Below are 12334 nucleotides of genomic sequence, written 5' to 3' on the forward strand. Positions count from 1 at the left end.
AGTGGGCCCATGCTTTATTTTTGGCCCCTGATGTGGGTAAATGTGGTCCTGAACAGTTCATTCTCAGGTGCTTCTTGTTCCTGTATGTAGTCAAACAGCTTCCATTAGTCATGTTGAATTTTACCTCTAAATTAGTGTTTTAGCTCGTTTCCTGCAAATGCTTTCTTTACATATACATTAGTCAGACTTACATAAACATTCTGTGATAATGGCTTCACATCAGTCTGCACTTACCTACAGTAAGTCCTGGAACTAATGAAAACCAATGGCTGTCGAGAAGTGGAAGAGTGAAACATGCTGAAAAATGAAAACACTATCGCATGCTTTGGACAACGGTCATCAGAAATGCAACTCTATAAGACTGCTTCCATACATAATATAAAACTATCAGTACAAAAGGGGATACAACATGCAAAAACTCTGTTGTGGTCTTGAGTTCCAGAAGGCAATAAGATCTTAAGCTCGAGTGTTTGAATCCTGCAGGTGTCCTGGTTTGAGATGTCCAGTCAATCTGTTGAACCGAGGAACACTGCCTTAGCACAGATCAGTCTAATCAATGAATGACAGTTATAGGTTAGTGAAAGTTCCACTTCTAATGAGATTACTCAGCCTTGACTTTCTTCCCTTTTCCCCACATCCCGTCTAATAGGTCTCAGTCAGAAATCCTCCACTGATCTCTGTCAGTGCATGGCCCTCACCAGAGAAGCTGTCAGCCAATCAGATGAGGGTCCGACACATCTCACCAGCTGTGAGTGGACTGATTGGCTAACCCCTGGTAGGACGGCTGCAGGCCACAGTCATGAATAATGTAGAGTGTGAGCTGGTCTGAAGTTTGGATGTAAATAACAGAACAGGCAGGGGTTAATGGACGCTTCTCTGTTCTCCACCTGAACACACTGAGCACATGAAGTCAGACATGTCACATAGCATGAACGCATGTTTGGACTTCATGTGTTACTGTGATTTAAGTTGCCTTGAGAGCAAAAGTCTCTGTGTGAGCTGAGGCATTTCTCTTATTATTCATTTATTCACTTACTCACACTGGTCTGCAGCTAAGCAGACTGTCCAACATCACATAGTTTTTACTGTGCTTACATGTTTTATTTATTGTGTTATATATATTTCTACTGTGCAATAATACAAAAACACTGCATTTCTTGTCGATCTTACTCAAAGTCTTCCATTCAGAAACTGAGCCATCCTTCTCAAGACAATATCATGTTTACACTGTTTTTGTTTGTAATCTACATATATAGAGTCGATTTTATGCTGTGTCCTTTTTTATCGTCTATTTGTTCTTTTTTTACATTTCCTTTTCATTCTTGCTGTCTGTAAGAACAAATCCTCAGCATGGGATGAATAAAGTTTTATCTTATCTCATCTTGTCCTATCTTGTCTTATCTGTAAAGAGGTTCAGACACTGCACAGATCACATGCTTTCCAACGACATGACTTATGTTTGAGGCCATGCAGATGTACTGCTGACTGATCATTAAGGTGCAGACTTTTCCCCTTCTCTCCCGCCGTCCATTAGCGTTAACCTTTCCTAAAAAATAAATAAATAAAAAATAAGAAAAAGGACGGGGGGCGTAACTGCCTGTTTGGTGTGTTTGCTAAATTCCCCTCCGGTGCAGCAGGTGGCAGTATGAAGAACTGTAAGCTGAGTCTGAAGGTTTGCTTGTCTCATCCAGTGAGAGGAGGTTCAGCTGTGCCTGAGAGTTACGTTATTCACAATCATGCAATTTATAAAATCTACCAGCCAGCTTTTAGTCTGTCAAGCGCACGGGACAAGCACAGAACTTGTCAGTGGGATCTGTGTCCCGTGTGGAACTTGTTCTATTGTTTAAGTGTACTTAATATACTGCAAATGTACTAGTTTTGTGATACTCACTCATGCTGTTTTTCAGTTTAAAGTAGAACTGAATGCATTTATACTATAAGTTGTGCTTTGTGTACATAAACTCAAACATTAATAGATTACAAATACATCTACAGGGATACTAGTAGATTTTTACATCTTCAATACACTTTAAGTGTACTTGCTAAACTAAAAATGTATTTTAAGTGAGGATTTAAAGTGGACCACTAATTTGCTGAAATACGTTGCACTTACAATGTGCATGAACTGTACTACTCATGGATTACAAGTATGTCTACATTTGCATATTTATATGTTACCTGAGCATTTCCAGTACACTTTAAGTGTACTGGAAAATTAGGTTACTGGTGTATTTTAGTCAATTTTTAATGTCTGCCTGTCCTTGAAATATTTGGCACCTCTTATTGTCTGATCTTTGGAAAATATTGGTCACTTCTTATTTTTCCTGTCATTAAACAGCACGATACAGCATTCTGGATGTTTGATCTGAACATGATAAACTTAAAAAATGTGACACTTTCTTGCGTTGTCTGTTATTGTGACAGAGGTGTAAAACAAGTGTATGTACGAGGTCGGCCTTGTATGTACATGCTTTTGTGTATCTGTATGTGCTACACTCAATGGCAAATAGATACAGATTAGCCAGCAAAAATGTATTTTTGAGTATGCCATGACAACATGACATTATTGTACAATCCTTGCTGCTCTGATGTTTTAAAATGAGTGGTTGCCTTGTGGTGAGTTTAGGATTCACTTGTTAAATTGTCCCTTTAGAAATAAAATTTTAATAATGACATGATAGAAATGTTGTGTGAAGTATGTGTTGCAGGCAAAATACAGTACATACAATGCTCTATAATTTCTAGGAAAACAAAACTGTAGGCAGTTGAATAAACAGAATGCTTTAAGAATCAGCAGCATTTTGCACTTGAGGAACATGCTGATGAAAGAATGAAAGAGTGGGATGAGCAGTGCTCCGACTCTGTGCAGTGATTCCACATTCACACTGTGTGTACAGTCTGCTGCACAGGAAGAGCTGCATGGCAGGAAGGAAACATGGGCCAGGCTCAACCAGAAGTGTCCTTCACTGCCCAAAGGGCCCCTCAAAATCTCAGATGGTACAGATTCCTTCCTTCCACTCTGTCGTCTGCAAGTTTCTAATACGTCACATAGTTATTATTCTCTTTTTCTCAGTATTGGACAGGGGTGCTTCGAATGAGATATTGTACTTATCAATGGTTGGATTCACTAAATGTTAACCATTTGTGTCTTTTGAGTGGAGTGGAAAATGAAATATGAGTGGATTATATTATTTTTCATAAAACAATTTAGAAACAAATTCAATCTGACATTATTTAAAAGGGAATAAATTCTTAAGCCTACAAAATGTATTTTGTAGCTGGTGTACACATGGTTCCTGCCTGGAGGACAGCCTGGGAGGAATTATAAAAAAAAGAAAAAGAAAAACACAAAAAAGCCTAAAGTGAATCAAAATGGAGCCGTTTTCACTGCCCTTGAGAATGAAAGTCTGTCATGTTTGTTACATACATACATACATACATACATACATACATACTACCATCTCTCCAATAGCGGCCAGTGGCGATATTGAACGTTAGTATGTGTCTAACCAATACACACGAAGAAGAAAAGGCGGAAGGAAGAGAAGAAGAAGACGGCTTGACTGCCGGTCAACTTTTCTGGGACGTAAACAACCAATACACCATGCTTTTCTTCACTAAAACTCCTTGTATTTATTCACAGTTATGTCACATTGCGAACACACAGCTCAGCATGTTGACCGCGCAGAGGGTCAGGAACCTCGCCAACCAGGTAGCCAAGAGCTGACCACACACGCTGAGTTGATGTTATCTAGCTAACGGTAGCTAACAGTGGGACGCAGCGCTAGTTAGCGCTAGCTGTTACATCATGTGGCTCGCGCGGTCCAGCGCGCATTGACTAACTATCATGTTTTTTTTATATTTTAGGTCAGGACCTTGTCTCACGTTACAGGGGTTCGCCCGTTTACTAAATACACACCGCAGCCCATCTGTCGTCTTCCAAATAAAGTAAGTTCTGTTTCCAGACTCCATTAAAAATGAACAGGTTAAGGATTTTTTCTTACTGACAAGAGATTTAACGCGTAGAGCACGTTTTATAAGGGTCTTCTCCTCAGTCCTGCCACATTTAGCTTTTACGACAAAAATGTATTCAGGACGCTGAGAGAGCTGAGTGAAATTTGGGATCAACAATGACGCAGGTCCTTCATTCCAACTGCGATCAGACTGTTCAACTGTAGTTTGGCCCAATGCTAGATTTATGTATTTATTTATTTTATTTTTTATTTTTTCATTTTCTACTGTGTGTCTTATTCCTTTCTGTGTCTTTTTATGCTTCTGATACTACTGCTGCTGCCTGTAACACCCAAATTTTTATTAATAAGTTTAAATTAATATAGTGCTATCGTATCTCTTATCTTATGAAGAGAGAAACTGAAAATGAAGGAAACCAACATTTGTTTAGACAACCAGTACAGTTCTGATGATCTACAGTGAGTCCTTGTTGTATCGTATCTGACCTCAGTTTTTCTGTCAGTGGTTTGAGAGCAGAGGTGATGGTGGTAGGTGGAGGAAAAGCATCCATCTGACATCACCTAGGCAGGAGAAACCCACCCCTGTGCACGTAAGGTAAAACCCAGTTTTTACATTCTGTAAGCATCACTGGCTGGTGTTGAATGTTTCTGCTAATATGTAACTTTGTGTCTAAAAGTGAGCTGTCTGAAGCGGCGTATGAGAAGCTGGTAGATGAGACATTGGATGCTCTGGCTGATTATTTTGAAGACCTGACAGATGAAGCTTTCACTGGACCAGACTACGATGTAGTGTTCGCTGTAAGTCAGTCTAATTCCTGTTCACTGTCACTGTGGAACACCTCATGGTATTTCTATACTGTAGGATGGTTGACATCATTGCATATGCCACTCACCTGAGAGGAAGGCAGCAGGCTTACTGTCATGGTTCTTGTGTTTTTACACCTTGGTAATGGGGAACATGAGCATAAAATATGGAAATAAAGATCATCACATCATCTGTAAACCATAAATAATTCAACTAAATAATAACAGTTAATGAACAAATAGTTTTTATTAGCTACCAGAGTTATTTGGTTTATAATCATATAATTGATTAAACAACTAATTATGAAATGAGTCTCTACATTGCCTATTACTTATAGCAGCTACATGGCTTGTTTCCCTTTCATAAACATCTCATTGACAGAGGTCCTCCTCCTGTCCTTCAAACAGCACATGTGTAGTACATTGGTGAACATTTGCATTGGCCAAACTCACCCATGACAGTATTAGCAACAGATTCATAGAAACTGATCAAAATCAGCACACAGACAACTTTTAAAGAGTAAAAACCTCAGAAGCCAGAAGAAGCTGTGACGTAGGAATGTCCCACCCGTCTATGCTGGAATTGTTTTGTGGAGAGACTACAGAGGAGACTGCAGGTGTTGGCTGTGTGCACGGCCCATTACCCCTCTGTGCACCATGATTCTGTTTCAGACGTGGCCTGTTGTTTGGCTGCTGGGCTCTGTTGCCTTATTGATTTCTTGCCCAGTAGAATCACAGTTGGCAGACAGCTGGAGTTTATCCGACAGGAAGCTTAAAAACTGTAAATCCTGGAATTACACAGAAACAGTGAGAGACCTAACTCTGACCTATCAGAGAGGAGGATACATTTTCGGGACAGAGAGACAGGCAGAGGATCAGGGAACAGGAGACGATTTAGAGGTCAGACCTGCTCCAGTTTTCTTCACAGAATGGGACTGCATTTTGTTATTTTTATTTCAATCAATTGTGATAAAACCTTACTGACCAACTTAATTGCTCAGAAATCAAGTGGTGCCTCTGTTAGAGACAGGTGCACAATAGAGTGCACAATGACTGTACATAAGCAGACACACTGTTAAACCACATGATCTAAACAAATCCATTGGAAAAATATTAACCGAACAGTGTCTGGTAAATGGTATTACATCAGGCAGATGGACATGCTGGTTCCTACTATACTGATGTTATTTCATTTTCAATCAATGAAAGTGATGTGCAGAGTTTCCAGTTGGTTCTGGTCGACAATCTCCTGGACAAACAGGAGGAATTCCAGTCACATTATAGTATGAACCTTACTTTCCCATATTTTTGTGTCCGAGTGGCAGCCAGCAGCCACGAAATGGCTGCAATGTAATCGCTTTGGGCATAGTGCTGCATGCATGTACGCCTACTAAGAGTGTTTGTTTTTGCCACTGACAGGCTCAGATTGTTATTCTAAATGTCTGACAACATTATGGAGAGGATCCCTACAGAGATACATTTGTAATAAAGATTAAGATCCTTTTTGTTTAACCAGCCGTTATATTGCTCTGGCCAAAGCCACCAGACTCCATTCACAAAAACAGTCATTTTATCATTGTGAAACACACTTCATTCAAACACCACAGAAACAAAATACAACTCAACAAAACCTTCTTGCTTCGTCTTTTCACTGTTCCACCAATCATCGTTAACTCTGGTTTGGTTGAAAGAAACTCTTAATTCACCAAATTGTGGAGGAGTGAGAGGGCAGACATCAGAGAAGCAGCAGGGCAGATAGTCTGAGCCACAGTATTGTCACATCTAACTCAGGGATTGTTTTCACCAGAGACATTTATTTATGTCAGGCTTTAACACATTTTCCTGGTTTAAACAAAAAAAACAAACGGTTATTACTGGATGACAGAATCTCTGGCTGTGTGACTCCTGTCCATCATGCAGTGCATGCAGTGTCGTGGTGGTGGTGTTGCTTTTTTCCCGCAATCAAATATCTGTTTATTTTTTTACAATTCAGTTAAATATTCAAATTCAGAATGTTCATTGTCAGCCATTGTATTCTAATTTTATTGAATTCTTACTGGAACTCCTTTATAGGTTGCACAAATGGATAGATGAGTGTTGTGATGTGTTCTACAAGCTGATGCTATTGTAGTGTTCGAATGTGTCGTCTCCTGTTCAGATCGACATATCACCAGGGTGTGAACCGTGATGGGTTCCGTGTGTGTGTTTGTGTCAGCCTGCTTTTATTGATGCTCTGTGCTGTCATAGCCAGGTTTGGAAGCTCCCTCTCTGATTGGCTGCCTGATAAATATTATCAGATTAAGATCATACGAGGCACATTAACAAGTATTGTGAATATTTTAAGCAGCTGTTGAGAGCATGTGTTTGCTTTGTCTCCCTCTGTTATCCTCACACTGTACTGTCCTCCTGTCTGTCTGTCTGTCGTGTGTTTGTCCTGACACTGTTGGTGTTCCTCTGGGACGTCCATTCTACAGACACATGTGACCGTCTCACAGCTGTTTTGTGTATCTGTTTCCTTTTTGTCCCTCTTCTCTTCTGTAACATCTTATTCCACCCTGACAGTGGTCCATGAGAGGGTGATTAATAAAGTGTGTGTGTGTGTGTGTGTGTGTGTGTGTGCGTTAATCGTTTTGGTTGGACAGCGGCTGTCTCTGCTGGCTCTGACTGATTGGCCAGTGTTCCAATCTTGGCAGCTGACCCCCTTTTTCAACTGGCTGCAGTGACATATGGGGCCATAAACAACACACACACACACACACACACGCGCACGCACACACACACACACACACACACACACACACACACACACACACACACACACACAGCTGCATGAAGAGAGCTGTGACTTGGCTGGCTAAATATGAGGTAGGAGCATTACTGCACACTGCAGAGGGGCTCAGAGAGGTGCCAGAGTAAATGTTTATGGAATAATCAAGAAGAAGCTCCTCACTCACTTCCTTGTGCTTTTTTTTTTTCATACGTAAAGGGCCACCCTCCATCTTCCAGAGCATCATCCCTGTTACACAGTAGCTTCGGTGAACTAGGTAGTAGCATGCTTAAAGGATTAGTGTTCCTCCCCCTAAAATCACAAATCATTTTTAGGTTGGTTAGGTAGGTTTTAGATTAAACAAACGAGATACAACACACACACGTATGACAGAAGACCTAAGTAGAGCAGAGTAGAAGGTCATTGTAAGTATGTGTACATATTCAAGGAATTTGACTTGGTTTTAACTTGCTCTTAATTTTAGACAGTTCCAATAGAACTGGACATACTGTACAACTAAAATGGAGTTATTGACAGTGTAAGACTGATCTAGCCGTTCACCAGTGATGGCCTTTGGTCTGATTGTTTTGGTGTTCAGTGTTCAGTAGCTGAGTGGGGATGTTGGAACAGGTTGTGAGCAGGGTGTGAGGGGTCTGCAGTGATGTTTCCTGACTCTGGAGGTGTGTAAGTCCTTAATGGCAGAATGGCACCAATGATTTCCTCTGCAGTCCTGACTGTCCGTTGCAGTCTGTTCCTGGCTGATCCAAACCAGACAGTGAGAACACACCTGATGATTGCAGTGTAGAACTGGATCAGCAGAACTTCCTGAGCTGGTGCAGGAAGCACATCATCTACTGGGCCTTTTTGATGATTGTGTATATGTTGGATGTCCACTCTAGGTCCTGGGAGACAGCGGATCCCAGAAACCTGAAGGTTTCCACAGCAGACACAGTGTTACTGAGTATGGTGATGGGGGCTTCTCCTAAAGTCCAGGGCCATCTCCACAGTTATGAGCATGTTCAGCTTTAGACGGTAGTAGAAGACGAGATGTTCAACCTCCCATCAGTGTCATCACTCTCATCACCTCTCAGATGAGTGCTCTCATTGGTGTAAAGGGAGAAAGGCAGTGGGCACAGCACACACCATTCCTGGGGGGTGCCAGTGCTGATTATTCAGGTGATGGATGTGATTTTCCCCAGCCCCACCTGCTGCCTCCTGTCTGTCAGGAAGTTGATGATCTACAGACAGGTGGAGGCTGGCACAGTAATCTGGGTAGGTTTAGAGTTAAGGACCTCTGGGATGATGGTGTTGATGACCAACCTGAAGACCACAAACAAGATCCTTGCATATGTCCCAGGGGAGTGAAGTGCAGTCTCATGTTAACTACATCGTCTAGTGAAGTGATTGCCTGGTAGGCAAAGTGCAGGGGGTCCAGCAGGGGGCCTGTGATACCCCTCTGGTGGGTCAACACCAGTCTCTCAAAGGGTTTCATGAGCACAGAGGTCAGGGTAACGAGGTCATGTTCATTTAATCCTGAGCTTTAGGACCGGGATGGTTGTTGGCCATTTGAAGTATAATGGAACTTCACACAGCACCAGAGATCTGTTGAAGGTCTGTGTAAATATGAGGACCAGCCAGCTGGTCAGCACAGACTGTCAGACAGGAGGGTGACACACCGTCTGCCTGTGGAGGTGGGGGTCAGTGGGGGTCAGTGGGGAGGCTGAGGAGGAGGCAGAGGGTGATGTTGGTTATGTGTTATTTTTGTATCAATTAAAAATGTAAAGTTTGATTTTTTCCATTTAGGTTTGTACTTCAAATGGTTTGTTAAATTTCATGTGTTATAAGAAGTATGTTCACGTGTGTCTGTTTTGTCTTTGGCTCATGGACAGAGTGGTGTGCTGACGGTGAAGGTGGGTGGGGACCATGGCACCTACGTCATCAACAAACAGACTCCAAACAAACAGATCTGGCTTTCTTCTCCCACCAGGTAAGACTGGAGAGTTGTGTCACACCTGACTCCACTCTGATGGTTTTGAGGAAAGGATCACATGAACCAGATGTCTTTGCCCACATTTTATCCTCCACTGAGTGTGACTCACACAGCACACCATCACAGACTGGTTCCCAGGCACCTGCTTCCCTGCTCTCGTAGGCGAAAGCGCCTCGATAACACTAACATCTGTCTGCAGCTGTCTGTCTGTCTTTCTCTGCACTGCAGCAGCTCTGTTCTGCTGCAGAGCTCTGCAGAGCAGAGCCACTTCTGCTCTGTGTCCATACAGATGGACATTTAAAGTTACGGTGACAGGTACATGAAAAACAGTAAAGAGAAGTAATACTCTCATTGAGACAGAAGTGTGTTAAATAAACTTTTGAGAGAGAAAAAAAAAGCTTTTCTCCTTTTTCTGAGAAATCTGCATTGACAGCATCACAGCTGATTTCCTTCCTGTCTCTTTGCAGTGGACCCAAGCGCTACGACTGGACAGGTGAACGCTGGGTGTACACTCATGATGGCATCAGCCTCCACCAGCTGCTTTCTAAAGAGTTTTCCATCATCTTCAATAAAAACATAGACCTCTTTGATTTACCCTATTCCTGAGAGCTACCGTCCTGCCTACTGTGTAACTGCTGTGACTCAAGAAACAATTCAATAATATGAGAGCCAAAGACACAGAATATATATGTACAACTCCACTTAACTTATCAGCGTTAGCCTTTAGAGGAGCAGTTGTATCTAATGTCTGATCTATATGTGTGAGCTGTTCTTTTGTCATCTGGTTCTTCTCTATTTTTTATTTGTATTTCATTGTATTTCTTAAAGGCACATTCTCATTAAATGTGTGAAAAACCCACAGATGTCAAAGGGGAATTCAGCCACATTCAGTCTCCATAGTAACTCCTGCATGTCCTCAGTGTCTCACGCTGTCCAATCAATGAACACATGAGCCTGTTTCAGTCGCAGTCAGCATTTTCACATGCTAGCAACATTGTTGCCAACAGCTTACTTGTTCTGAATAACACCTTGCCCCAACAACACGCTTCTGAAAACAAGCAATATTGTAATGTTTCACAGCACTGGCAGCCTGTAAGACGTTGGCTAGTGGACAGTGTGTCCACATGTAGTTTGGATTTTATTTTGTTTGAAGGGACCATGCACAATGTGAATTATAAATGTTACCATTTGATGTGCTGTATCACAATTAAAGTTCATTTCATCTTCTCTTGGCAGGTCACAGTTAATACATCCTCAGCACTAAGCAAAGATGACATATGATTTACAAGTTACACATCATCATGGCAGCAACAGGTGGATGGATATTTGTTTATAAAGCAAACCAATAAAATTCATAGTCAATGGTTACAGAGTTTGGTAGCTTTTAGCACCTTAACTTAATGCTACTCATAGAACTGAATCTCTTTACGTTGTTTGGTTGGGTGTTCGTCCAGCCTGCCACCAACATGTAATACAACATATGCGAAAGTATAATAGCCATCATTATTTTTCATTTTTTCTCTTTAACTTATTGACCCAATTCAACTTAAAATCACCTTTAGAACTCATTCTTTGTTGTGATTGTTCGCTTTTAGGATTTCTGTGAGTTAATAGTAACATGCCATGTGCTGAAGGGGGTCTGTACACACTGGTAACACACATGACATTTGTTCATTTGTTATTTTAACCTAATGTATCCCATAGTTTTGACTGATTTGACTTCAATCATTCTTCACATGTATCAGCTTCTACACATTACACAGGTTATTTAGCACCTTCATCATATTGACAGAGTCCTCTGTTACTCAGATGAGTAGTCAAAGCCCTGATGTCACCTTACTCATTTCTCAGCTAAGCAAGCAGCACAAGTGTGTCGTTTAATAACCGGTGTGGACAGTGGAACTTAAAGCCAATTCTGTGAATTCCATCAATAAAAGTATTCGAGTGCTTTCCTGTAATGTCTTGGCTTGTGTGTTTGTGCTTTGTGTTTCATGTCTGAGCTGAGATCTCTTCAGTTTACGCCACATTCAGGTAACTTCAGCAGCAGACGGGAGAAACTGAAACTTCGACACACCCAGTCTGCTTCCTTTCTGTAATTTGGTCTGCTTTCATTCTGATGTAATTACATGATATTTAATCCATCCCAGTCATTTGGCTTTACAAAGGAAGGTCTATTCACTGATGTGCAATAGGCATAAACAGCCTTTCAGTCTGCCACTGAAGAATAATGAACGTATATTAAGGTTAGTGTGTGTCACTGACATGTAGTCACTGATGCATTTGAAGGCACAGTGCTCATCATATAGTGCTCTCAGTCATGATCAAAACAGTAAAAGTCATTTCCTCATATTGAGGTTATTTGAACTGATTTGGTGTTTACACAGATGTATTTGAAATGCAGAGGGAGGATTCCTGCAGGTTGCATTTATTCGAAATGCCCTATCACTGTAAATATAGATAATAAACCAAGAGTCAGACTGTCTGACTTCCTTCGTATTGCACAAGGTATACCCATGATTGTGATGGTTTTGTTATGATGTAATTATTTATATCTTTTTTTCATATGCTTTCTTATTTTCACTGCAGCGTCAATGTAGGTGTTTCCTCAACCCACTTTCAGATTAGTAGATCTTAATTCATGTGGTCCATCAGTGGTGTCCAGGTCGAGTCATGCACTTTCTCCCTCCCTGACATCCATCTGTAGGAGGGCTGGAGAACACAAATGAACACTGACTCTGTGTTTTAACAGAATGCACCACAGTCTCTCTCAGCAATAAGAAATTCATTTTCTCACTTCTTGGG

General features: G+C 41.3%; 1 protein-coding gene across 2 annotated transcripts; it reads left to right on the forward strand.

Annotated features, from left to right (window-relative positions):
* The first annotated feature begins 3534 nt into the window (after positions 1-3534).
* On the forward strand, positions 3535-11494 carry fxn (frataxin). Of its 2 annotated transcripts, none has more exons than XM_076731555.1 (6): positions 3535-3712; positions 3868-3948; positions 4463-4566; positions 4649-4769; positions 9432-9529; positions 10000-11494. In XM_076731555.1, exons 1-6 carry the CDS (start codon positions 3605-3607, stop codon positions 10136-10138), a joined length of 651 nt encoding a protein of 216 aa, XP_076587670.1. In that variant the 5' UTR covers positions 3535-3604; the 3' UTR covers positions 10139-11494. The 2 variants fall into 2 exon arrangements, with proteins under 2 accessions (XP_076587670.1, XP_076587671.1); XM_076731556.1 differs by having other exon boundaries at positions 3541-3712; positions 4475-4566.
* The last annotated feature ends 840 nt before the right edge of the window (positions 11495-12334 follow it).

The sequence above is a fragment of the Chaetodon auriga genome, chromosome 5 (assembly GCF_051107435.1).
Source record: "Chaetodon auriga isolate fChaAug3 chromosome 5, fChaAug3.hap1, whole genome shotgun sequence".
Classification (NCBI taxonomy): domain Eukaryota; kingdom Metazoa; phylum Chordata; class Actinopteri; order Chaetodontiformes; family Chaetodontidae; genus Chaetodon; species Chaetodon auriga.

Excerpts from the sequence above, each read along its gene's own strand:
- fxn (XM_076731555.1), top strand. The coding sequence starts at position 3,605 with ATGCTTTTCTTCACTAAAACTCCTTGTATTTATTCACAGTTATGTCAC. Across the intron at positions 3,949-4,462 it reads TCTGTCGTCTTCCAAATAAA|TTTTTCTGTCAGTGGTTTGA; the intron begins GTAAGTTCTGTT and ends ATCTGACCTCAG. Across the intron at positions 9,530-9,999 it reads TGGCTTTCTTCTCCCACCAG|TGGACCCAAGCGCTACGACT; the intron begins GTAAGACTGGAG and ends GTCTCTTTGCAG.